Source organism: Myotis yumanensis, unplaced genomic scaffold, assembly GCF_028538775.1.
Source record: "Myotis yumanensis isolate MYYU_CA2020_CCGP unplaced genomic scaffold, mMyoYum1.0.hap1 SCAF_7, whole genome shotgun sequence".
Lineage (NCBI taxonomy): Eukaryota > Metazoa > Chordata > Mammalia > Chiroptera > Vespertilionidae > Myotis > Myotis yumanensis.
This window is the reverse complement of record NW_027223758.1, coordinates 74,989,519-75,016,649: the sequence shown is the minus strand read 5'-3', so window position 1 is coordinate 75,016,649 and position 27,131 is coordinate 74,989,519. Positions and strand designations below refer to the sequence as shown.

The 27,131-nt window shown below is 44.2% G+C and overlaps 1 protein-coding gene across 5 annotated transcripts in view; it reads right to left on the bottom strand.

Moving 5' to 3' along the window:
* Nucleotides 1–27,131, bottom strand: part of FHOD3 (formin homology 2 domain containing 3) — a 386,194-nt gene that overhangs the window by 133,901 nt on the left and 225,162 nt on the right. For all 5 annotated transcript variants that reach the window (XM_070421006.1, XM_070421007.1, XM_070421008.1 and 2 more), the window contains exons 6-7: nt 19,498–19,592; nt 5,580–5,691 (exon numbers count right to left, since the gene is read on the bottom strand). In XM_070421006.1, coding sequence (XP_070277107.1) covers nt 5,580–5,691; nt 19,498–19,592 — 207 coding nt within the window. The remainder of the gene's footprint in view (nt 1–5,579; nt 5,692–19,497; nt 19,593–27,131) is intronic.

Sequence of the window (27,131 nt, the reverse complement as noted above, 5' to 3'; positions counted from 1 at the left end):
AGTAAATTCTGAAGTAATCCAAAGCCAGTGGCTTCTAAATGCTGGTTCTTGGATGGGTTGTGTCAGAGCTGAAATGTCTACAGAAAAGTCAATGGAGATCTTTGAGGGAAGAAAGTGGGTTAAGCTGGCGCAGTTGTAAGAGAACCAGAGGGTCAATGCACAGTCAGAAAAAGAGAGAAGACAGGAGAATTTAAGAAGGAAACAGGCACCTACTATACAGTGTGGAAGACATAGATGTCATTTGATGTAGATCTCTTGGCTCTCCCAGCAAGTGAACAGAAAGCCCGATCCTTCTGCCAAGTTTCCCAGTTGGTCAGAACCAGGTGGGCTGCCATGACCCTTTCTAACTCTGGACACAAAAGCATGATCCTTCAACCATTAACTGCTGAATGATCTTCTTGCTGGTACTTATCATCAAACTATGTTGAAGTCCTCACCTGTTCTTTAAACTCCAGCAAAGTAACCATTTCTGCCCTCGGGACAGCCAATCAATGTGGTTAGTAGGTCTTGGGCCTCACTGTCCGGGTGCAGTGCTTGTGTTCATAACAAGGGCAATTTCTATTATTCACACTCGGCACCCAACCTCAACAGAAAACACATGTTCTAGTCAGTCAGCCACGTATGGTTAAAAGGCAGACTGTGCAGGAGAGAAAGCATTGAAGCTAAGAATTTCCAGTGGTGCTGGTGGGCCCAGAACTGCCTCCTGATTGCACACTTTGAAGCCAAAGATGCCAAACCAAGCCTGGGATGGAAAGGCCAAGAAGCAAAGGCAAGCATCTAGTAGAAAGGGAAGTAACCAGGTTATACACACACACACTCTCTCTCTCTCTCTCTCTCTCTCTCTCTCTCTCTCTCTCTCTCTCTCATAGAGGCCAACACAATGGTGCACCATTGTGTCCTTTATGATGAAAACACCCAAATACTGTCTTAATTTAATTGAAAAACATGATCTTTAGTTATGATACCTGATTCTCTACTGCTATTTAAGGATTTCAAGTTTGGAAACTAGGATATATTCATACACTGTTGGGATGAATGTTCATTCTGCTTTGTTTGGGGACCAGAAAATGTGAAATACTTAGAAGAATGAAGGTAAAGGGGAGGAAACATTTTGGTTCTACACAGCAGCCTTGGCTGGGCTCAAGCTGGCCTATGTTAAGCACCAGCCACTACAACGTGCCCAGGAGCTGCCACCTGCCGGAACTAAGTGGCCAAGTTCACCCAGCACTACAGTGATTATGTGTGGGGGGATGGGGTGGGGAGGAGGAGGGAGTGGGGGTCCTGTTTTAGAGTCATAAATCATATCATCTGACTCCTTCACATAACAGAGAAAGAAACAGAGCCCCAGAGTGGTGGAATGTACGGTGGCTCAGCAAATGCATCTAAATTGGAGTGATGGTATCAACCTCATTGGATTGCTAGGAGGTCTCATGGAGATAAAGCCCTTGGCCTTTTTGCCTTAGCACTGACCAAGCACATGAGAAGGCAATAAGTTACTTAACCATGATCAGCTATCTCTCTCCAACTCCACCCCCAACCCCTGGAATGAGTGTAGGCTCAACAAGAGCCTGTTTATTTATCTGCTGTTTCAAGCACACAGTTGGTATTTAAACATTTGTCAAACAAATTAGTTTTATATAAAAATTTCTTAGCATAGAGCCTGTTACGTGGTAGGCACTAGAATATCAGTAGCTATCATTGTAATGGTGGCTGGGGGTGTGCTGACACTCCCAGAGGACAGGCTCCTAGGCCAGTACTCTCTTAACCCAGAATAAATAACTGTTCAATACTTTCCCCCTTTTATTTACCTCCTAGGTCTCCGAATTAAACCCCAAAGAAAGTAAGATATTTAGTACAATGCCTTGTACACGAGTTGGTCTCATACCCAAACAGAAGGTCCTCATGGTATGTTCCACGTCTTTCAACACAATTGATGAACACACTTAACACACATACTTCGGCTATAAATAATAATGGGAATAGGGCTGGTTTTCTGTCATCCCCTAAAACCCACTATGCTTTGTGCATTCTTCGCAGATCCATACATCCTGAGCAGAAATCAGAGACAGGAGAGCTTGAAAGGATGGCGGGACAGTTTCCCCTGTTAATCATGTGTGCTACACATGCTGGAGAATTAGGTCATATCTCATCACCTCCCATGCAAATGAAAAATGGAGCTTCTTCAAAAGCAGTGCTGAACCGAATTGGTGCTGACTCATCATTTATGATGGAAATTTCAAAAGGGGTTACCCAGTCTGGTCACTTGCCCCACCCTCTGTCTGAGGGGCAAACCCATATAGTCAAAGGGAAGGACACCCTTCCCAGGGCTGCATAGGGTTTGCAACCAGTTTCCTGTCCATCACCAGGGGGAATTCTCAAGGAAAGGAGGCAGATGACAAAGCAAGGCCCTCTCATGGGCTTCCGGAAGAATCACTGCCTCTCTATCTTTCTGCCAGGCTCTGAGAAGGTGACTTGGAGATCCAAGCCAAAGAGAAGATGACCCAGCAGTCTGAGCAGATGGGTGTGTCTGCTTTAAAAACATTTTTTTCTTTCCTTTTCTTTCTTTCTTTCTTTTTTTTACAAGTTAGGAAAAGATGGTCATCACTTTGTCTTGGGGGAGAGACTGAGTAGAGCTCAAAGCCTCCTTGTCGTGCCCCAGAGACTACCTCGAATCCACCTTTTCATTCCAGCCCCGGAGCAAAAGTGCCAATTGTCTGGATCAAACAGGGCATTTTAGATTTTCATTAATTCATAAATATTGATCAGTCCCCATGATGGACTTAGACTCCTCAGCTTTTATGCCGGCTCCCTAACTGGCCCACTTTTGGCCAAAGGGCAAACTATCTACGCACACATAATGAACCCTCTGGTTAACCCAGGCATGATGTGTGTAAAGCAACCAGGAGGATTTATCCTAAGAGAATTTCATTGGCTTCTGGTGGTAGTAATTTTTGAGAACTCCTAGCTTATTTGCTGATTCTTTAAATCTGAGAGTTTTTATCATCCAAAAGAATTCCTTTCTATTCAAGTAACCCAGTCTATATTTTAATATACCCATTCTCCACCCCATCTCCCCAGAGGAATGTGTCTAACGCCACCTGAGGAGTAAAATTTATGGCTTAAGCTTGTGCACAGTGGACATGCTTGGCTGGCCATCATCACCTCTGGCACCTCTGCTCTCACTGGCCGAGGAGGAAGTGGAAAGCTGCTTCCACACCTACTGGTGGAAACACACCTGGGAGTCAGGGGCTCTCTGCAAACACCATGATATATGTATATGTTTAATTCCACCACCGGGTTCAGGAACACTGACTAGCAGTAAAATAGGATGATGTTATATGCGTGCATTATGGCCAAGACCACACATGTCCATAGAGGAATGTGCTATTGAACCACATGTGATAAACTACATGTCTCAATTTGTTCCACTGGTGATATTCCTTTTTTTCTTCCAGCTGCTAGTGCTCAGGAGCAGACAGATGACAGTAGTTGCCCAAAACTTAAGAAATTTTATAGGCAAAAAACCATGAAGTAAACAATCTGTTAACTTGTTTAATTTTTTCCCTTTGTTTTTTACTTTTTTTACAAGTTGGGGAAAGATGGCCATCATTTTGTCACGGGGGAGAGACTGAGTACTACTCTGAGCCTCTGGCTGAGCCAGTGGATGGAGTCTTGAATGGGACGTCATGCTCTGGGCTCATCTCAGGGCCATTCCTCTACCCCATGACACACCTTCATGAAATGTGAGGCTCAAGGAAGGAAACAGCTCCCAACTCAATGAAGTCAAAGCACAACCCCAAGGTCATGAGAAGACTGGCCCCTCTAGCACGGCACCCATGACAAGGGCCCATGGGTTACCCAGAATTTAGGACAGGAAGCTAAAGAGTCCATTCATCATTCTAAAGTAATCCCCAGAGTTGGGCATCGAGCATGACTCCTCTAAGCATGAATGAAAGGATCTGCCTCACTATCTTCCCAGACACCTACCTCTGGCCCTAACTCTCATTCACTGGCCTTGGGAAACCTCCCTCCTTGTCCCCTGTTTCTGAGTCACTGGCAGTCTTCATTGAGGACTCTCAGCTGGCTTCATGATCTACTATTGGCCATAAGGAATTTCAAATCTGGTACCATATGACAACATGTTGTGGTAGAAAGAAACACACAGACCTGTGCTGGTCTGGAGCCCACCTTCCAGACTCACAGCCCTGACCGTGCATGAGGTTCGTCTCTGGCACACACATCCACACAGAGGCCCGGAGCTGCCCCGGCCTGAGATCCACTGTACAGGGAGCTGACATCTGCCTGCGCATTCGTGGGAAAGGTATAGGGGCCCAATTTATGGTTCTGGATGGTTTTCATTAACTTACATTCCAATTTTCAAAGGAACCAGTGATCTACTTTCTTTCACCTTTGAATTTAGCCCTGGAAGGTGTGTCTAGTTGTATCTCAGCTGATTTGTGCATAAATCTGTGCAGACACACGTACACCATAAGGAAATGTACCCCTGTGTTAACACAATTTCTGTCTGGTAAGATGAGAGGTGATTCTGCTATTGTCTGCTTTCCACTGTTTTTTTTTTCTCCAAATTTTCTACAGAGAGCATTGCTGTTATAATCATAAAAAGAAAATAAATGTTATCAAGTTTTTGATCATCATCATCACCTATCTTACTGGGGAACAAAACTAAAAGTTTGTTTTTTAAAAGGACAAAACAAAACAAAAAACCTTCAACATCTTGGTTTCAGGCTTCACAATATTATAGGGTCCACAGCATGTTACACACTGAACCAGATCCAAAGCTGACTCTTCGTCAAGTGTGCAGGGCAGGCCCGCTAGGCGCTGGGACACCAAGAGGAGAGCCAGGCACCCTGTCCTCAGGCAGGGCACATACTCAGGAGAGACGGGCAATGAACACAGCACAGCAGAGAAGAGGGGCACATGGGGGCGCTGAGAGCACATGGTTGTCTGAGCCAAGGGAGGGGGGTGTGGTGCAGGCCAGGTGGGAGACAGACACGTGGCAGGTAGACAGGGGCTGGATGGTACAGGGTCAGATGAAGGGCTTGGATCTAATCCTGTGGGCACTGGAAGCCACTGGCAGGTATCAGATGGAAAATGGTGAGACCAAATTTGTGCTTTAGAAGAATCCTCCAACTGCAGAGGCCAGCATAGCACTTGGGGCCGGCAAGGAACACCAGGTGAGGGACGGTGAGGGACCCCAGTAGGGAAGGGACATGTGGTGGAGGGGAGGGAACATCTAGGGGTCAGAGTGGATAAAGTCTGTGTGAAAGGAGGGGAGGAAGGAGCCAGGAGAGGATGGGAAAGGAGGAGAAAGACCTGGTCCTGTGTGTGCTCAGTGGCGGGGGACAGAGTGAGAAGACAAGCTCAGAGCGAGTGCTTTTCTTTCCCTGCAAACCTCGCTCTGTCTCTAATCTTTATATATTCACTATGGTTCCTGCAGTGGGAGGTCCACACAAAGGAAATTCTGTTTATCCTAATTCTGTTTTGAACATGTAAGAAGTGGGAGTCTTCCTACATCAGACAATTTCCCTTGATGAAATCAGGGGGCGGGGACCACTCACCTCTTTTAGTGTCCACAGCAGAGACCGCCTGGATCAGAAGGGGCGCGTTGGACTCCGAGTACTCCACAAAGACCAGCAGCAGCTTCAGGGCCGTCTTCACCACCAGGCGGAACTGCGCAGAAAAGACACCATTACGGGGGGCACACACAGCCCCTTACACCCGAAGGCATCATCTCTAACAGCAGCGGGCACCATGCATGCTTCAGCCCAGGTGCTCTTCTCAACAACTACACAGACTTCATCCCGGGGGCCTCAGAAGGCAGGCATTAGAATTATCCCCACTGCACAGATCAGGAAACTGAGGCACGGAGCTGCCCAGGAATACACCCATAAAGTAGAACCCAAATTTGAACCCAGGGCCTTTGATCCCAGAGCTCACACCCAGGGTCTCTCAATACCCCAGGCAGTGGTGGCTGAGTCAGTTACAGTAGTTCCCCTTATCCGTGGGGATACTCGCCAAGATCCCGAGTGGATGCCTGAAACCACCAAGGGTACCGAACCCTTCATACTATGTTTTTCCCTATACATACACACCTATAATAAAGTTTAATTTATAAATTAGGCACAGTAACAGATGAACAACCTATAATAAAAAGGACAACTATAACAATATACTATAATAAAGTTACATGAATATAGTCTCTCTCTCTCTCTCTCTCTCTCTCTCTCTCTCTCTCTCTCTCTCTCTCCCATTGCACTGCACTGACTCTTCTGATGTAAGATGACACAAGACCTACGTGATGAGATGCAGTGAGGTGAACGAAGCACATGTTATGACGTAGTGTTAGGCTACTATCAGGGTGACTTGAACACAAACACTGTGATGCTGTGACAGTCCTGACAACTGAGCCGGCTGCTCCACGACCACCAGGCAGGGAGCGTATCTACAGTGTGGATCCACTGGACAAAGGGATGGTTCACATCCCAGGGGGGATGCAGCAGGACAGCACAAGATTTCATCACACTACTCAGACCGGCAAGCAATTTAAAAGTTATGAATTGTTTATTTCTGGAATTTTCCATTTAATATTTTCAGACTGCAATTGAGCATGGGTAACTAAAATCACAGAAAGCAAAACCGCAAGTGAGGTATTTTCTAGACTAGAGCATTGTAGAGTAGGAATGATCACAATTCTCATTTTTTTGGCGAGGACACAGGGACAGCAGGTTAAATGGCTTGTCTGAGGTCACGACAGCTAGGTCAGGTGAGCAGGGATCTGAACCAAGTCCTGTCTTAAAACTGAGCAAGTGAGGCCATCTGGGGCCTTAAAACCCACACTGGCTGGGCCCAGGGCACAGCATTTGTGAGGAGCCACACACAGAGTCTCTCCTCCACACAGGTCACATTACTCAGCCAGAGAAATTCCCAAACTTCCCCCTGCAGCCCAGCCAGCCCTGGGCTGTGGCAGCCGGATGTTTCCAGGTCAGCCCCCTTCCTGCCCCTCCCCCCTCCCCCCAAACACTGCTTCATCCTTCATCCACAGTCTTGTTTCCTGGACCAGCTTCCTTCCAAGAAGCACCTCCTCAAGACACTCACACACCAACTACCTCCTAGAAATGGGTTCAAATCATGCATCTAAGAAACAGCAAGCCTTCCCTGGCTAATGTTGCTCAGTGGTTAGAGAGTTGGCCCATGCACCAAAGGGTCACAGGTTCTATTCCTGGTCAAGGGCACGTACCTGGGTTGCAGGTTTGATCCTCGCCCCAGTTGGGGCCCATGTGGGAGGCAACCAATAGATGCGTCTCTCTCACATCAATGTTTCTCTATTTCTCCCTCTCCTCTCCCTCTCTCCCTCCTTCCCTCCTTCCCTTCCACTGTCTTTAAAAATCAATGGGAAAAATGTCCTCAGGTGAAGATGAACGAGAAAGACAGAAAAAATGGAGGGAGGGAGGGAGGGAGGGAGGGAGGGAGGGAGGGAGGGAGGGATGGAGGGAGGGAAAAGAAAAGAAAAGAAAAGAAAAGAAAAGAAAAGAAAAGAAAAGAAAAGAGAAGGGAGAGAGGGAGGGGGGAGGGAGGGAGGAAGGGAAAGAAAGAAAGAAAGAAAGAAAGAAAGAAAGAAAGAAAGAAAGAAAGAAAGAAAGAGAGAGAGAGAGAGAGAGAGAGAGAGAGGGGGAGGGAGGGAGGGAGGGAGGGAGGGAGGGAGGGAGGAAGGAAGGAAGGGAGGGAGGGAGGGAGGAAGGTGGGAGGGAGGGAGGGAGGAAGGGAGGGAGGAAGGGAGGGAGGAAAGGGAGAGAAAGACAGAAAGAAGGAAGGAAGGAAGGAAGGAAGGAAGGAAGGAAGGAAGGAAGAGCAAGCTTGTCCCATCCCTAGTAAGTTGTTTGTCAGTTGCCCACCCCTCACAGACAGGAACACGGCCTGAGGAGAGGGGCTTATTTGCACTGTTTGCAGGGCCTGGAATGACACTTGGCACAGATTGGGCTCGGCGATGTTTCCTTAATGAAAGAATTAGTCAATTAATGACCAATCAATGCATGACCCTCACCTCCTCACCATAGTGGTGGAGAACTGGCTCCAGGTTCTCCACTTGCAGCCCAAGGAAGACCCAGGGCCTCCTGGATGTATGTTCTCACGTCAAAATCTTAGGGACATGTGGGACTTTACAGAGAACTTAGGGCATCATGCACTCCCACAGGGAGCAGAGTAAAAGCACCACCCACCCCAAGTCATGTCTCCAAAATCATGCAAACACCTCTGCTGCCCTGCCCTGCTCTCCTCTGTCACGCTTCCCTAGTAAACCATTGTCTTTTCCTGACTCCACACCTCTCTCCTGCCAGTCCTGGGGTTCTCAGCTCCCCTTTATAGGAACACTTCTCAAAAGAGTTGCCACACCCCTGGCTCCAGTTCTTCACTTCCCAGTGACTGCACAATTACACCGAGGACATCCTCATGGCTCTGTCCTTACCACCGGGATGGAGTTCTTCGGAGAGCCCTCAGCTCTTCGGGGCATTTTACCTTCATAACTTGAGTCCTGCATTTGGTCCTCTGTCCCCTGAGAAGGAATCAACTAAATTCCAGAGTGTTTTTCTCACCAACTACAAGGTTGGGGGTAGGAGGGAAGGCAATGGCATAATAAACTGCACTATCTTGGTACACTTAGAGCTCAAGAAATTTCTCCAAGTAAATAAAACACCCAGCAAGTCCAGGCTTGGCGACTTCCTTAGTGGGCGGACTGTCATTATGTGGTTTAAGTCTACCCAGTGCCTTCCTGGGAAAGAACCTGGCTGCTGCCCAACCCCGCTCCCCATTAGCCGGTCTCAGCAGGGGCCCTCATGCCCATCTCATCAAGGTTTCTTTTGAGCATCTCTGTGGTCCTGGGGCCTTGGCTGACATGGTCCCAGGACCCAGGACCCCTGAGCCACTCTCCAATACCAGGCTCTCTAATTAAGAAACCACTGTTTTCTAGAAAATCCTTTTCTATTGGTCTCAACATGCCTATTCATGTCTTCTCTTTTGCTTAAAGACTCTGTTTGGAGTATTTTGGGCACTGTAATTAAGAGAGAGAGAGAGAGAGAGAGAGAGAGAGAGAGAGAGAGAGAGAGAGAGAGAGAGAGAGAGAGAGGGAGAAAGCCCCCCCCAAACTCATTCATGATTTCAGGTTTCTATCAATTTGGTTACAAGTGAGTCTAAGTTTATGTTTACATGTGTTTGGAGGACTTACTATGTGAAATTAATAAGCATATTGAGTAATTAAGCTACTTTAGAAAAGAGAGAACATGAGAACATTAACTTTATGGAAATGCATGATATAAGGGAGAACATGTCCTAACTAATCATCAAAATACAGCCAGCAGGACTCATCAGAAATACCTTCTTAGCATTGCTGCATACACCTGGAAATGATAAAAGTATGTTACTTCAAAAGATCTCTATATCAATCCCTCATTTATCCAGAAAGCACTTAATTTGATGCCCTTAAGTATGTAAAATAGTCAAAACCCTCCAAAGCTTTGGAACAGCCACAATGGAGGCCACACACCCATTCTTCCAAGTCCAAACACATGGCTCATCTCTATGTTCTTAAAAATCCACACTTGGTGCTACTTGAACTTATCGTAGGCATTCTTTTTTTTTTTTTTTTTTTTTTTTTTTTTTTTTTTTAATTTTTATTTTTCGCTAAAAGTATTACAAAGGGTATTACATAAGTGTCCTTTTTTCCCCCCCGCCCTTAACAAGCCCCTGCCCTCCCTTACCCCCCAGTGTCTTATGTCCATTAGTGATGGTTATATGGATGCATACAAGTCCTTCGGTTGATCTCTTACTCCCCTCCCTCCTGTCCCCCAACCCTCCCTGGTCTTCCCACTGCAGTCCGACAATCAGTTTGAGGCAGCTCTGCCTCTGTATCTATTATTGTTCAAAAGTTTGTAATGGTCTTAATTATCCATGAAAGAGTGAGATCATGTGGTATTTTTCCTTCATTGACTGGCTTGTTTCACTTAGCATAATGCTCTCCAGTTCCATCCATGCTGTTGCAAATGGTAAGAGTTCCTTCTTTTTAACAGCAGCATAGTATTCCATCGTGTAGATGTACCACAGTTTTCTAATCCATTCATCTACTGATGGGCACTTAGGCTGTTTCCAGATCTTAGCTATGGTGAATTGTGCTGCTATGAACATCGGGGTGCATATATCCTTTCTGATTGGTGTTTCTGGTTTCTTGGGATATATTCCTAGAAGTGGGATCACAGGGTCAAATGGGAGTTCCATTTCCAATTTTTTGAGGAACCTCCATACTGCCTTCCATAGTGGCTGCCCCAGTCTGCATTCCCACCAGCAGTGCACAAGTGTTCCTTTTTCTCCACAACCTCTCCAGCACTTGTCGTTTGTTGATTTGTTGATGATGGCCATTCTGACAGGTGTGAGATGGTACCTCATTGTTGTTTTGATTTGCATCTCTCGGATGATTAGTGACTTTGAGCATGTTTTCATATGTCTCTTGGCTTTCTGAATGTCCTCTTTTGAAAGGTGTCTATTTAGATCCTTTGCCCATTTTTTGATTGGATTGTTTATCTTCTTTTTGTTAAGTTGTGTGAGTTCCCTATAAATTTTGGAGATTAAGCCCTTATCAGATATGACGTTGGCAAATATGTTTTCCCATGAGGTGGGTTTTCTTGTTGTTTTGTTGATGGTTTCTTTTGCTGTGCAGAAGCTTTTTATTTTGATGTAGTCCCATTTGTTCAGTTTCTCTTTAGTTTCAACTGCCCTAGGAGCTGTATCAGTGAAGAAATTGTTTTGGCATATGTCTGAGATTTTGTTGCCTTTGTATTCTTCTAGAATTTTTATGGTTTCCTGTCGTATATTTAAGTCCTTTATCCATTTTGAGTTTATTCTTGTGTTTGGTGTAAGTTGGTGGTCTAGTTTCATTTTCTTGCATATATCTGTCCAATTTTCCCAACACCATTTATTGAAGAGACTATCTTGGCTCCATTGTATGTTCATGCCTCCTTTGTCAAAAATTAATTGAGCATATTGGTTCGGGCTAATTTCTGGACTCTCTATTCTATTCCACTGATCTATATGTCTGTTCTTGTGCCAGTACCAGGCAGTTTTGAGAACAGTGGCTTTGTAATACAGCTTGATATCTGGCATTGAGATCCCACCTACTTTGTTCTTTCTCAGGATCGCTGCAGCTATTCGGGGTCTTTTTTTATTCCAGATGAATTTTTGGAGAGTTCGTTCTAGATCTTTGAAGAAGGCCATTGGTATTTTATTTTTTTTTTTTATTTATTTATTTTTTTTTTATTTTTATTTTTTTATTTTTTATTTTCCTCTTAAAGTATTACAAAGGGTATTACATAAGTATCCTTTCCCCCCCCCCCCCGCCCTTGACAAACCACTACCCTCCCTTACCCCCCAGTGTCTTATGTCCATTAGTTATGCTTATATGCATGCATACAAGTCCTTCGGTTGATCTCTTACTCCCCTCCCTCCTGCCCCCCAACTCTCTCTGGCCTTCTATCGTAGGCATTCTAAAAAGCTCAGCTGGAAGGAGCAACCCAGAGACCAGTGACAGATCAGGTAAGGCAGGTCCACTGTGGCACCAAGAGTGAGGACCACGAAGGAGGAGGGTGGGAACAAGCCACGGCTGCCAGGGCAGACACCACCACCTGCCTCAGACGCAAAGGCTCCCAAAGGGGCGTGGCCGTGTCTCTCCCATCTGAATTGTCTGATTTTCAGCTCTGCCTGGTGCTCCTTCATGTCCCAATGAAGAGTCTCATTGCAATGACTTATAAGCTCAAACACTTGCCCACCTGCCTAGCACCAAGCGAAGATCAATCAGAACTGATTCTCATTCTTATGGAAGAGCGACCATTGGAAAGATAAAGCAACCAATCACAGCGAGTTCAACAGGGACGCAGGGCAGCAAGGAGTCAGCCTCAGAGCAGGGGCTGCGGCAGAGAGTGCAGTTCCCACATCGGGATGTTCTCTGTGGCCGCTCGCTAAGGTTATTGCTGGAGGAATTCAGAGCCTGGATGGGGGTAGACTGGCTGCACTGTTTAAGGTCTCTCCCACTCCCAAGATGCCCTGCTTCTTTCAACATCTTCAGCACCTGCCAGATGCTCAGGACCCAAGGAGATGTAGGACCCAGGACACCTACAACACACAATTGAGAGTGTTACCCCCACTAGAGGCCCTCAGAGCCAGGGCTCCGAGGACAAAAAGCCCTTCCCAGGGGACAGCCCTTTCCGGGAAGAAGAGAGTCAGTCAGACAGACTCAGAGCGGATCCAGCCACCTTTCTGGGTTTCACGGAGCAGAAAGGTTATGTGATAGCCTCTGGGCTCCTGCTCACACACATGATTCCACTTCCTTGGGGCTGGAGGAAACACTCAGAGGGTCTATAGACTCAGCCTTTGGGCCACACGTTATCTACTTCTCACGTGATTACGTCTAGGGAATGCTAGTATTCTATTTTAATGCTGTCCATTCTAGTCAGTGATGCTTTAAGTTGCTCACACACACAGCTAAATGACAGTATGTAACAGGAATCAGAGACCAGCCCTTTGCACTGGGCTGGAGGGGAGACAGGCACACCTAGCCAGCTGTGGACTGCTGTGCTTCTCATGTGTGTTTAGCACATTTGGGGGGACCGGGCTGAGCTTTCTTTTCTGGTGCAGCTCTCAATTCGTACTCTCTGTTCCTACTCAGTGTGAAACAGAGGCTGAGTCCTCATGGGGACAGAAGTGCCTTTAACGCAGGGATGTACATTAGTCAGGCCTCAGTCGGAGGTCTGAGCCTCCAGTCTGCATAAACTACTCGAGGCTCCAGCGTTACTCTCTGCCCGCGAGGCTGGGATGAAGGGGGTAGCAGGATGGTGAAGACATGGTGCTTTGCTGGGTTTTTCATTTTCTGGGTCAACCCACAGGGAGGGTGTGGAGTCAGCCTGTACGGAACCCGGGTGTCCAGGTTTTAGATAAAATGTAACCACCAGATGTATGGAAAAGGAATAAAAGGCAATTTTCCTCAATAAGTTTGCACTTGAAAGCAAACTAGAGCTCCCTGCACGTTTTTATTGTACTTAGAGAAACCCAAGAACTATACTTAGCAGGTCAAATATGCTGCTTATTAAGTAGAAATAAAAGTATCCCCCCAAATCTCCAAATTCCTACTCCTCTTCTAAAAATGCAACCACCATAAAAAGAAAACAATTTCCAAACCTCAGGACTTAAATTACAAAGGGGGTCAGAAAAACAGGCTTCATTCTATTTGTTTCATTTTCCACTAAAAAAGCATAAATACATGTTATAGAAGTGGATGCTGGTTATTAAAAAGGAATTCAAAATCGGCGAGATATCTTGATCTGCGAAGCTGTGCCACTGTTTACAAGCTTGCCAGAAAGAACTAAGAATATCTGAGTATTTTATCAACAGAAAAATGCAAGTGACTTAAGACACTAGATTTTCTTAATGAAACACTTTCTTCCAATGACATAGACTGAAGCTTGAATTCCTGCGCAGGGATCTCAGATCAGGCCCTGAAATCTATGTCACCATCTGTCCATCTGTCCAACAGATACCTCTGACTCCGTAGCTCTCCGCCTTCAAAGTCTCTGTCAGCAAAATGAGGTGGGTCTTATCAGAAGTAAAGTGCAGGCCCGACTATGGTACCTGAGCACAGAACTCTGGGCCATGGCTCTGAGATGTCCCTGAAGGAGAAGTATAGTCACCAGGGTTGGCACAGCTGCCAGGACAGGAAGTCACCTGTACCAAATTCATGTGCAATGGCCTCGGGGCCTGATGGCAGACTTGCTGATGACTCAATGAAGTTTGCAGAAAGAGAACCGGCTTTGGGATGAACCTAGTAGGCCAAGTGCAAGGCTAGGAACCCTTTAAATTGTTACTTGTTAGTGGAAATCTTACAGAACGTCAAATATAGCAGACTATTCAAAAATAATTAAAATGAATGTCAAAATAATAAATAGTGCTACAAATGAGCATGTTCTTCTACTGAGATACAATTCTGGGGCCTTAAGCAGCAAGTTTCTTTAAAGAATGATGACAAGACCAGAAAATATCCATTTTGCTCACTTTCCCTTAGGTTATTCATCGTAATTATGAAGAGTTAGGGAACATAAATAGGTACCATACATGACATAAATCCCTCCTGCTACTGTTCACTAAGGAATCCCAAAAACTCTGCATTGAAATACTACCTTACAGAGCAGCTTGAAGGGGGGAAATCAACAAGGTTGGGTGCTTTTCCGGTTAGTGACATCCCTCGTTTCAGATACAAAACCCCATGTTCTAGGAGGCTATGCAACCTGTCACACACCTAATTGCTGGAGGAAGTCAAATCTGATTCTTTCTATTCTCCTATGAATAAACCTGTCTTTCCCTCTTGTGCAAAAATTTAAGTCTTGGGGAAATGGGACGAATACTCTTTTCCAAGTAATAATCAAGGTTAAAGAACTTTCTTAAGTAAATACCAGCCCTAGAAACATGAAAGTGGACAACACCTGAGCCTCAGGTATGGTGAATGCCCTGTTAGCAAGAGTTTGGCATCCAGCTCACATCTCCTTAGAGTGGATGGAGGAGGGTGGGCAGGTGAGTGCTGGCAGGTGGACAGAGGCCTGGGGATGGCAGTCAGCAGCCTGGCAAAGACAACCCTGAGCCTGCAGGGCTACTTCCAGGCCTGCTCCCAGAAGCCTCTGCTTCTGGGCCTACTGTCCATTCACTTCTCCTAGAACAGTGGTTGGCAAACCACGGCTCGTGAGCCACATGCGGCTCTTTGGCCCCTTGAGTGTGGCTCTTCCACAAAATACCACGTGCGGGTGCACATGTACAGTGCGAAGTTGACTTAAAACTTTAAGTAAAGTTTATTAAGTTAATTTTAGGGAACGTTGTGGAGTGAAAGAAGATGTAGTGTCGAGGATTGAGAAAGGTATGTTGAGATGCTTTGGACATATAGAGAGGATGAATGAAAGGAGATAGACGAAACAAGTATACAAGACAATGTGGATGGGAGAGTTGGAAGAGGTCGACCTCAGCGAACGTACCTCAATCAGATTGAAGACGTTTTTAGCAAAGGCCAGCTTAGGAGTACCCTAATTAAGTTAATAACAATGTACCTACCTATATAGTTTAAGTTTAAAAAATTTGGCTCTCAAAAGAAATTTCAATCGTTGTACTATTGATATTTGGCTCTGTTGACTAATGAGTTTGCCGACCACTGTCCTAGAACATCTCTTTGCAGGGAACAGCCCACGAAATACTCCGGGGTTTTCACATCACCTCAAATGTTCTTCTGTATTAGAACCCCTTGTCCCTATTCGTTTTCCAGCTGCTAGAGCACAGATGCTAGTCCTAGACTTGGCCACCTGCCCTAGAAGGGCAGAAGGGTCAAACCCTCACCTGCTACTCCTGTTTATGGAGATCTGTCTATGGAACCAGGAGCCTCTTGGACAGGGTGACATACTGCCTTTGAAAACTCAACTTCCATGGAGTAGTGAGTATGTGCTGCTTCAGAAAGCAGAGCACCGCGTTTGGCTGATGACAGAGAGGTAGAGGCAGGTCCAGATGAGGAAGGCTTTCCACTGATTCCAGTGCCCAACTATGGCTGTTGGAAGTATCAGGAATGTGGCTGGTGAACATCAGGAACGTCTTTGACAAGACCTTGCCACCTCTTCAAGACTGGGATTTTGTGATTTTATCTTATGTAACTCAAAAAGCACTTCAGATCTCATACACAGGTGGGTCATGTGCCTCACACAGCAGTGACATGCTGACAACTCTGAGGTCAAAGGGCTCGCCAGCCAGCACTTACTGGAGTACCTGGCACCTTGGGGGCATCTGCTAAGCTGTCCTTGGGGACATTGCCTTCATCTCAAAACCAGCCTATCAGAGCTTTCCTGCCAAGGAACCTCAATTTCCACTTCTTTCTCCTACCAGAAGCAATGTTGCATTCCTAGCTGCCCAGATTCAAAACTGTATTCCCCCCGATCTTTGATTCCTGCTTTTATTTTTCCATATCCAGAAACCCAGTCCTAGGAAGTTATTCCTCAAAATGTCTCCATATTTCCAATATTCTGTTTCCACCTCAACTCTTGACCAGGCCTCATCACCTCCCAGCGTTGATACTACACTAGCCCTTAGCCTCCCATCCCTGTCCATTTCTCCCCCTCCACCACTCTATTCTACAGACCACACACTACTAATCATCCTCATCATCTTACAGTGTCCCTGTGTGTGTGTGTGTGTGTGTGTGTGTGTGTGAGAGAGAGAGAGAGAGAGAGAGAGAGAGAGAGAATGGCCCTCTCATGTGTGTAAAAGAGAGTGTGTGTGTGTGTGTGTGTGTGAAAGGGGGACTGTGGCCAGAACTCCCCTCAGCTCAGCTTTAGTAGCTGTTCTGGGAGGAATAGGGAAGCATGACCAACATCACACAAGTACCAACGCTATCTAGAGATCTGTGGTCAGCAACCTAGGGCACCGCTGGAAGAATTAATTCAGTGGGGCTGACAGAGAACTGGAGAGAATAGAGCAAGCCAAGGTGGACAGAACCACAGATAGGGCAGACTCCATGACCACAACAGGAGGCATCCTGGGGAACCCACAAGGAGCTAGGGGTCCCTGGGGCCTCCCCCATGGGCAGGAAGGGGATCCATACGGTCGCGAGAGACAGAGGCTCTGTCAGAGTGACAAAAGGCTGTGCTGTATAAGCTGAATCATCTTATCCCAATTAATTAGACTTCCATATGCATGAAGAGGAAAAATTCACACCATGTGAGAAGTCACAGGGTGGACCACTGCTTCTTACCTCTGACTGGGGTTTAAAGATGGACTTTGGTAAACAGACTAAAGCCCTTTATTGAAAACACTTTTTCTTTCTTTTAAAAAGTAATTATTTGGCAGCAAATACATCATTCTGTCCTCTGACTCTGCATCTCAAATATCTGCAAATATGTGTTGCACAATGACCCTCTGGAAGGCCTGATGGCAGCATCACATCCTGTTGCCTTTCATGGAAGGAAAAAGGAAGGTTATGAAGACAGGATGGCAAGGTTTCCCTAACCCAGGATTTTAGTATCAACTCTGTGCCTGGTTAAGGTAAAAACCACAGGATCTCAAGGCAAACCTTTCAGGTACTGAGAACTCAACTCTTAGTCAAAAGAAAGCCCTAAGGGCCCCTGGCTCTCCCGCCTTAATTTTATTTGAACTGGGAGAAGCTCTGTGGCCCTATCGGCCAGTTTGTATGTTTAAGGAACTAAGGCTTCCTTCTCAAAACCTGTAAGTGTAGGTTAGGGCATCCTTTCTGCTTGCAGATTCCTCACCATCTAGATATGGGGTGATGGGGAGTGTCAGGGGACACTGGGTTGGTTTTGTAAATAAGAGGTGATCGTGTTAGAATTGCACGGAAAACAAACTTGGTGGCTGCTGGCGCTGTTGACTTTTGGCCACTGGCCTGAAACTGAGCACAGCCTGCAGGGTCATCGGATGTCACAATGAGTGAGCGTGGGCTGCGGGGCATCGCCCACGGTCCATCCCCTTTCTAGCACCATGGCTGCGAGGCTTAGGCTGCCCTGTGGTTCTATTTTCTCACCTTCACAGTGACTGGCTCAGTGTGAACACAGGAGTCAGAGACAACTATGGACCTTCCTTTGGGAAAATGACAGATGGAGGAAAGAGCAGCACTGATCTGGGGACGATGCCCCCAGTGAGGAAGCAAATGCCCAGCTCAGACAGAGGCCCCGAGAACAGATGCCCAGGGTCCCCACCACTGCGTGTGCTACCCAGCAAAGGGGGCTGGGACGCAGAATTCCTACATTCTCATTCTTGAGGGCTTTTAATTTGATGGTTTCTCCATGGTATTTAGAAATGCAGTAAGGAATTTTCCCACGTGCGCCTTTTGGTGGTTTGTGTTCCTTACAGATGATTCCAAATGAAAATGGACAGGATGCTGCTGCAGACCTTGGCTGAGTCTTCCTCCAGTCTACTGAGCAGACAGATGCAGGCCTGAGGCCGTTTCCTTTTGCTCATCTCCTCTTTATCTTTTCCTCCCTGAGGTTTCTCCTCTCATCTTTTCCCATCCCTCCTTCTCTCCTCAGTGTCTTTCCTCTCAGTATCTCTTCTCCCGCCCATCCCTAGTGATCGGCTGAAAGACTGCACTTTTCCTACCATAAGCACGCTGGGTTTTATTTCCTGTTAGAAACAGGGCTGACCGTTGGTGTTTTATCATGACCATGATAAAGCTATAAAGATGTCTTAATTCAGCCATGACATGTATCAAGAGTCCATTTTTATTGCAAAGCCTGCGCCCTCTCCCTAGCTTTTGGAATCCCGAGACCCTTCTCTCCCTAACCCTGATGCCCACTACAGTCACCGTGATCTCCTCCATGGTGCCCCACCCACCCTCGCCCCAAAGCTGACCACACTCGAGCCTTGGTTCATTTGCACCTGCTTGGAGCTGGATCCCTTCTTCCTCCTTCTTCCAAGTCCCTCCTCCAACTAGACCCCTCATGGCCCCACCTGAGAACCAGAGAGGACGATGCCAGAGCCTCACCCAGCTGCCAGGACATGCAGTGACAGGATGGAGCTGCCTCCTTAGCCTCACACTCCCAGAGTATGAGGGCATCATGGCCAAGGCATGGCGAGGCAGACACATGCCAATATCCATGCAGGAAATCAGATAGACTCTCATAACTAAGCATTATTTCCCCAACTAAAAAATGGGAATAAAATCATTTACCTTTTAGGAGATAATGTTTGCAAAGCATTTTTACCATGCCTGCCACCTGGTAAATATTTAATGAATGTTGGCTACTTTCATAGTGAATGGCGGAGTTGAAAGACAGTCTCAAATTCTTTCATCTATATATAGGAACACACATACACATCGGTACAACCCATACATATGTGCTTAAGTATCTGAATGTATATGAATATGAAATACAGCAGGTAAGATTGATACTGTTTCTATGGTATAGTTTTTATTTTATTTTATTATATATTTTTTAATCCTCACCTGAGGATATGCTTAGAGAGGGAAGGAGGAGAGAGAGAAAGAGAAACATCCATTGGTTGACTTCTGTACATGCCCCAAACAGGGATCGAACCTGCAACCCAGGCATCTGGCCTGACTGTGAATCAAACTGGCAACCCTTTGGTGCACAGGACAATGCTCAGCCAACTGAGCCACTCCAGCCGGGTGATGGTATAGTTTTTAAATTAATCATTAAAAACAAGAGGCGCCAAAAGCATTTGATTAAATTTAAAAGAAGAAAACATAAAATGCATTAAAGAGTCGTAAACTCTTGCCATTTGAGTGTATTTTTAAATCTATAAAATAGGAGTCCTCATTTGTATTGTGACAGGGCTAGAACCAAGCCAAAAAGGATTCCTTTCTGCAAAAGCATCTCAGACAGGGTAACAGAAAAAGGCAGATGATACTGAAACTGAATGACATGTTCAACCAGAACCTTCTCTTACCTTTGACCCGATGAGAGTGTACAGCCACTGAATGGTTTCATTGTGGTTTATTACTCCGTTCATCCCATCCACATACAACATAATCTGGCCCAGAGCTACAGAGGAGAGAAAAAGAAGCAAGGAGACATTATGATTTTACGTGTAAATATAATTTTCAACGATCATAATGGCCATGGAGATTTTCATACTTTAAGTACACAGTATGTTAGGAACCAAATTGGAAGAAAATGCCTGGGCTCTGAAATTAGCAAAATCTCATTTTAGAGAGAAAAGTGTGATCACAGCAGAAGAAACAAGGGCTATTCCTGGCGCCTGGAAGATGCAATTAAGGTGCCAAATGTAGTGATTGCTGTTTCTCTGCGTCTTGATGTGTAAATGCGTGTTTTGACGTTTCTATATCTGTGTGCAGTAGACAGGCAGCGATAGCCACAAGATGGCATCTGGGCTGTAGCCTCATGGTGGGGCCCGAGGACTAATGAAGTTTCCACAGCAACCTGTCTAGTTGCCCCCAGAGGCTATGGAACATCCCCAGCTGAGGCCGTTTGAATCCTTTAGATAAGGGATACATATATGTATTTTAATATTATTTGTAATCCCTTCTAAAGACTTGCAGAGTTTAAGATATCAGAAATCATGAAAAATATCATTTTTCAAACACAAAGTCCTAAATTCTTAGTGAAGGAAAATAGTCACCACATATTGCCATTGTTAAAAAAGAAAATCCGAGCCATGGCATTTCCTTTTTCAAAAATACATGAACTCTATGTTTTCAGCTCCCTCATATCAAAATAGCTTGGACTCTAGATAATGAGCACAAGTTACATACTCCAACTAAGTAGGCTCCCTAAAACCATATCTGACCTCCTAAATCTCATTTCACCCATAATGAATGGGCCTGGCATTGACATTGTTAGGCAATACTTTCTTTTCATGGTAACAGTAGGACATCACAAACTGGAAAACATGGAGGAGTGAAGTAAAAATAATTCATAATCCCATAATTTAGGTTAAGCATTCTTAATAGATTAATGCATTTTTCTCACATTCTTTCTTTGCTTTTCTTTTTTGTTAATCCTCACCCAAGGATATTTTTCCCATTGCTTTTTTAGAGAAAATGGAATGGAGGGAGGGGAGGAGAAGAGGACAGGGAGAGAGAGAGAGAGAAACACTGATGTGAGAGAGACACATGGATCGATTGACTCTTGCACATGCCCAGGACAGGGTTGGGGACTGAACCTGCAACCCAGGGACATGCTCTTGACCACGAATCGAACCCAAGACCCTTCGATGTGCAGGCCAACACTCTAACCACTGAGCCACAGGGGCCAAGGCTCACATTCTTTTATGCATTACACACACATACAAGTTTATATGTAGGTTATAGGAAAGTCTATATAAAATGGTGTTAGTTGAGAAAAGTAACACACAAAATAGTTAGTATATAATAATTGCAAGCATACAAATATATGTGTGATATGAAAAAGCTATTATTATCCTACCCAACAAAAGATCAAATAACAAACCGCATAATCATTCTGGAAAAAATTATGCCCCTATATATGGAAAAACTCAAAACTTAAAAAAATTACTTAGATCCTTGACACAATAAACAGCATAATTATTGTAATAACAGATTCATATTCTACTTAATGGTGAAACACTGAGCTGTTCCTATTAAAATCAGGAATCATTTTAAAATGATGCCTCCTAATCCCATGATCATTTAACACTGCTCTAGAGTTCAGGAAAATTTAATGACATGAAAAATAATGAGATGTAGGATGGCTGGAAATGAATACATAATTTTGTTATTTTTGCAAGAAATGTCATAGATTCAATAAAATATTCATCTACAGAATTTACAATGAAGAGGTCACGATTGCAGCCACTTTCTCATCTGAATGAGAAATATGTATGTCACATATAAAGAAAACTAAGGTTTGATATAAAAAGATAACAGTAGATAAAAGGACAGATGACAGCAAATATGATGAAGGTTTAAATGATGTATTATATATAGACACTTCATACAAATTGATAAGAAAATACTAAATGCCAACAGAAAAAGAGCCAAAAGCTTTTCATAAGAGACAACAAGCTGGTTCACATAATGTACAAAGAAGTTCATTCTTACTATAACAAAAATGCAAACTAAAACAATATTGAGGTAGCATTTTCACCGAAATGATCAAAGATATAATTAAAAGAAATGATTCGGTTATTCATTGCCTATGAGGGTAAACAAGTAACTTCATACATTACCGGTGGCAGGGCAAATTGGCACAAGTCCTGTAATATGACTATTTAGTGCTGTCATTGTTTTTTAAAATAGTTACTATATAATTTAGAGCCTGTTGTGTGCCGTGCTATAAGGCGGGGGGGGGGGGGGGGGGTAATATGTGTTATTAATGCAACAGCTCTCCTGTGCAATGGATATTATTACTCCCCCCCCCCCGCCCCCCGACAGAGGAAAAAACTCAGGCTCTGAAAAGTGAGGGAATGTGCCTCAAACCCACCACTACCGAGGGGTGGAGCCCACCCCCAGCCATAATGGTCTGGCTCCTCCTTGTTGGTACTCGGAGCCTGAAAGTCCTCTCTGCCCCGACCCCCCATCAATGTGATTTCGGGAATCTACCCTAAGGAAATAACCTTACGTTAAAGGGGGAAAAGGGATGAAGCAAACTCACTGAAGTGTCATCTATAATATCAAAATATCAACGAACACCTAAATACCCATCATAGCTATGGAACTCAGCATACAGTCATTTACCAAAGCTATGTCCTAACTGTAAAGTGTTTATAATAAAAGAATTAAAATGTAGAAAATCATGAATAAACATCACATAATTCAGGTAAGCACTAACACCTTCATGCCCAGAAGGAAAGGAAGCCCCATGATACATTAAGCATTATGACTGTGCATATGTTCTTTGGATGTGTTATTTTCCTATTTACCCACTTTTCCATTATGAGCATCTTTCACTTCTATAATAGAAAAGTAAACCCCCTCTATAGAAATGGGGACGAAATCAGACTGTAAAATGTTAGATCCTTTTCTTTTGGTTTTTAGAATTTTTTACTAGCAGTGTACCCCTTCCACCTCCACTTCAGGGAAGAGCTCTGAGAATTCAGTGCATTCTGCCCCACTTTCCCCTTCTCCCCTCTTGTTCCTCCTCTCCCTTCCAAAACAAGCTGGCGAAACTCCAGGGAAGGGGAATTTGCACCACAATCCTTTTCCCATTTGAGTTCCGCTGCTGAAGAAGGTGGATACTAGAAATATCAGGGGGAACACTTTGTAAAGTATGTGCTTGTCTATGCAGTATACCTGAAGCTAATCCTATATAATAAAAGCCTAATATGCAAACTGACCAAACAGCAGAATGACCAGTCGCTATGACGCGCACTGACCACCAGGGGGTAGATGCTCAATGCAGGAGCTGCCCCCAGCCCGCAGCCCCCAGGCCAGCCAAGGCAGGTGCCAGTGGGGGCCCCTCGATTGCCTCACCAGTCGCCCGCAGAGGGAGGTGACCAGCACTGGTGGGGGGGGGGGGCAGCAAGCAGGCGGCACCAGGCTGGCCAAGGTGGGTGCCAGCAGGGAGGCGGGGGCTGATCACCCAGCTGGTTGCCCCACAGATTGGCCCTGATCACCAACCAGGCCTAGGGACCCTACCCGTGCAGAATTTTGTGCACCAGGCCTCTGGTATAAAATAATATTGAATGTAAACTATAATTGAAAAAAATTTTAATTAAAAAAATTAAACAAAGAGGTAAATCTACAGGCAGGTTTTAGCATCTTCTAAATCTGACTAACAGCACAGGGGAGAAAAGCAGACTCTTGGGTCTCTGGAAGGTGCATCCCTTGCCCCCCTCCACCCCAGGGCTAAAAAGGCAGGAATGAAGGTCTCCATCCTAACCTCTCAGGGCCCTGGGGCTGCAGGCAGCCCACGAAGCCAGGACACTGCTCCAAAACAAGAAGGCAAAGCGAGATTTAAAGGCCAACTTGAACGTTTCTCTTTATGATCTGTTTCCCTCCCAGATTCTATTAACTGACCACATTGCAGAAGGGAAGGCACCAGAAAGTTCATGTCTAGTGGAGTTCAAGTTTCTGATCACACTGATTGGTGGTAATATTTGGGAAATCAAAAGCTTGCCCACTAGATCTTTTGTTCCCCAGCCCTAGTGCTAAAACACTGCTTTCAGTAAAACCCACTACAGACACAAGATGGCGCTAAATAGATTCAAGTGGGTTAATACTGGGATTCAATGGCAGAAAGCCCGCCAGCCTCAATGTGGGGCCTGTGAATAAAGCTCACACACACACACACACACACACACACACACACACACAATTGTACACAGTGTGCGTCACAGGAGCCACGAATATTAGTGACTTGCGTTTCCAAGCAGGATGAGCAGGGTGAGAATGTCAGACTGAGTGGGTAACGGCACTATCTCACAAGAGACTGCCCAGGGCATTTGTAGTTCTGTGGTTCACAGAAGTTACTCTAGGCATCTTTATTAATATTTCTGTGCTGCAGTTTCTCATCTCCAAAGTGAGATAGTACCTATTTTTCAGGGGTGTTGTAGGATTAAGTTAGAACGATGCCTGCCTCAGAGTAACTGCTCAACAAATGTTAGTCATAGAAAATACCTCGTGGAAGTCAAACATCAATTATCTACCGAATAGAAGCACACCTTGAAAGAATCTCAAAGAGCTGAAGTGGGGGCATGGGCCACTGCCTAAGCCAAAGTGACAAAACTTTTCTCCTTTGTGTTCTTCTAAAATTTTTATAGTTTCACTTTTCATATTTAGATGCGTGATTCATTTAGAAATAATTTTTGCATAAACTTAAGGTTTAGATTGAGGTTCTCTTTTTATACAGATGTCCAACTGATCTAACATCATCTGTGCAAGAGATTATCCTGTATTTAACTTCTTTTGCAAATTTGCCCAAAACCCCATCGGCTATGTGTGTGTGGGTCCATTTCTAGATTCTCTATGCTGCGCCATTGATCTGACTATCCTTTTGCTAATCCACACTATATTGATTACCATAGCTTCATAGTAAGTTTTAAAATCAGGTAGCATAACTCCTAAAATGTTATTCTTCCTTTTCCAAATTGTTTTGGCTATTCTTGTCCTTTGTCCTTTTTATATAAATTTTGGAAGCAGCTTATTAAATCTACAAAAAAAATATATCTTTCTGGAAGTATTATGGGAAACTCACTAAATCTATAGATAAAGTAAGGGAGAGTTGAACTAGTTGAATCTTCTAACCATGAACCTATTCTGTCTATGAATTTAGATCTCTGATTGGTTTCATCAGTGTTTTGTCATTTTTAACTACAGATCTTGTATATGTTGTTTTTTGTGATGTGGGTTTTTTTTTTGCCAAATTTGTAAGTATTTCACATTTTGGGGAGAGCTATTGGAAATATTTTATAAACTTTCCCATTCCCAACTGTTTATTACTAGCATTTAGAAGTAAAATTGTTTCTGTGTGTTGACTTTGTATCCTGTAGCTTTGTTAAATGTATTAATTCTAGGGGTTTTTTAAGGTTTTGTTCTTGTAGATTTCCTATGATTTTCTACCTAGATAATAATGCTGTCTGTGACAAAGAACAATTTCATTTCTTTCTTCCCAATCTATATACACCCTCCCCCCTTTCTCCCTTATCTTATTACACTGGTCAAGACTTCTGGTATAATGTTCAATAGGAGTGCTAAGAATGGACCCCCCTTGCCTTCTCAATATTAGGGGGAAGGTGTTAGTCTTTCCCCATCAATTATGATTGGTGTAGGTGTGTATACATTACCCTTTATCAAGGATGAAGTTCCCCCCAATTTCTAGTTTGCTCAGAGTTTTTAATATATAATAAATGGATACTGAATTTTGTCAAATGCTTTTTCTACTTCAACTGATATTATGTGCCCTTTCTTCACGCTGTTAGTGCAATAGTTTACACAGAGTGAATTTCAAATATGGTACCAGCCTTGCATTTCCTCTTGGCCATGGTGCATCATTCTTTTCACATGTTGTTGGACTTGCTGATATTTTGCTGAGGATTTTTGCATCTTGGTTCATGAGAGAGATTGGTCTGTAGTCTTCAGACTTTGTCCCATTTCATATCATGGTACTACTGGCCTTATAAATGAGTTGGGAAGTGGCCCCTTCTCTTCTATTTCATGAAAGAGATTATATAAGATTGCCTTATTTAGTCTTTAAATGTTTGATAGAATTTGCCAGAAACCATCTGGGCCCGAATGCTCCTTTTTCAGAAGATTGTCTGCATATTAAATGTAGTTAATGGTTGTAGTTAATATCAGTTATAGTAATGGGGCTAGTCAGTCCCCATTTTTGTTGAGTGGCTTTCTTTTTCTTTTTCTATCCTAGTTTCTTAAGGTCAGTGTTTACATTGTTGATTAGAGGTTTTTTTTCCTAATTGAAGCACGTAATGGTATAAATTTCCCTCCACGCATTACCTCAACCACATCCCAGAAATTTTGATATGTTATATTTTCATGTAGTTCAAATATTTTCTAATTTCCTTTGAGAATTTCTCTTCAATATATGGATTACTTAAAAGTATGTTGTTTAATTTCCAAGTATTCGGAGATAATCTTGCTATCCTTCTGTTATTGGTTTAGTTTAATTCCATTATGGTCAGAAAACACACAATCTCAATTCTAAACTTAGCTGTAACTTAGGATACCAGGATATAGCCTATTTTGGTGAATGTTTTATGCTCACTTGAAAAGAGTGTATATACTGCTGCCACTGGGTAGAAGACTTTAAGAATCCCAACTAAAGCTGAAACCGGTTTGGCTCGGTGGATAGAGCGTCGGCCTGCGGACTGAAAGGTCCCAGGTTCGATTCCGGTCAAGGGCATGTACCTGGGTTGCGGGCACATCCCCAGTGGGAGGTGTGCAGGAGGCAGCTGATCGATGTTTCTCTCTCATCGATGTTTCTAACTCTCTATCTCTCTCCCTTCCTCTCTGTAAAAAATCAATAAAATATATTTAAAAAAAAAAAAAAAAAGAATCCCAACTAAAACAAAATAGATCCAGAGGCATGGAAGCATGGAACAGACCGACAAATCTCAGAGGGAAGGGGGAAGGCAGGGGTCGGGGGAGAGATTAACCAAAGAATTTATATGCATTTATGCATAACCCCCGGACAGAGACAATAGTGCAATGAAGGCCTGGGGTGGGGGGAGGAGTGGGAATGGGGTGGAGGAGGTCAATGGGGGAAAATGGGGACATCTGTAATACTTTCAACAAAAAAGATAAACTTAAATTAAAAAAGAACAAGAGGGTGGATGGTGCTGTTCACTCCCTCCACAGTCTTACTGATGTTCAGGCTACCAGTTCTGTTGATTGGCAAGAGGAAATATGTTGAAGTCTCCAACTGTAACTGAGGATTTTCCATTTCTTACTTCAGTTCTTTCAGTTTTTACTTCATGTATTTTGAAGTTCTATAGGTTTTACATTTCTGAGTGAATTAACCCTTTTGTCGTTATAATGTCCTTCTTTATCCCTTGCTAATTTCTTTATTCTGCAGTCTACTTCTGCTAATGTTAGTAATACAGTCTTCTTTTGATTGGTGTTTGCATGATCATTTATTTCTCTACCC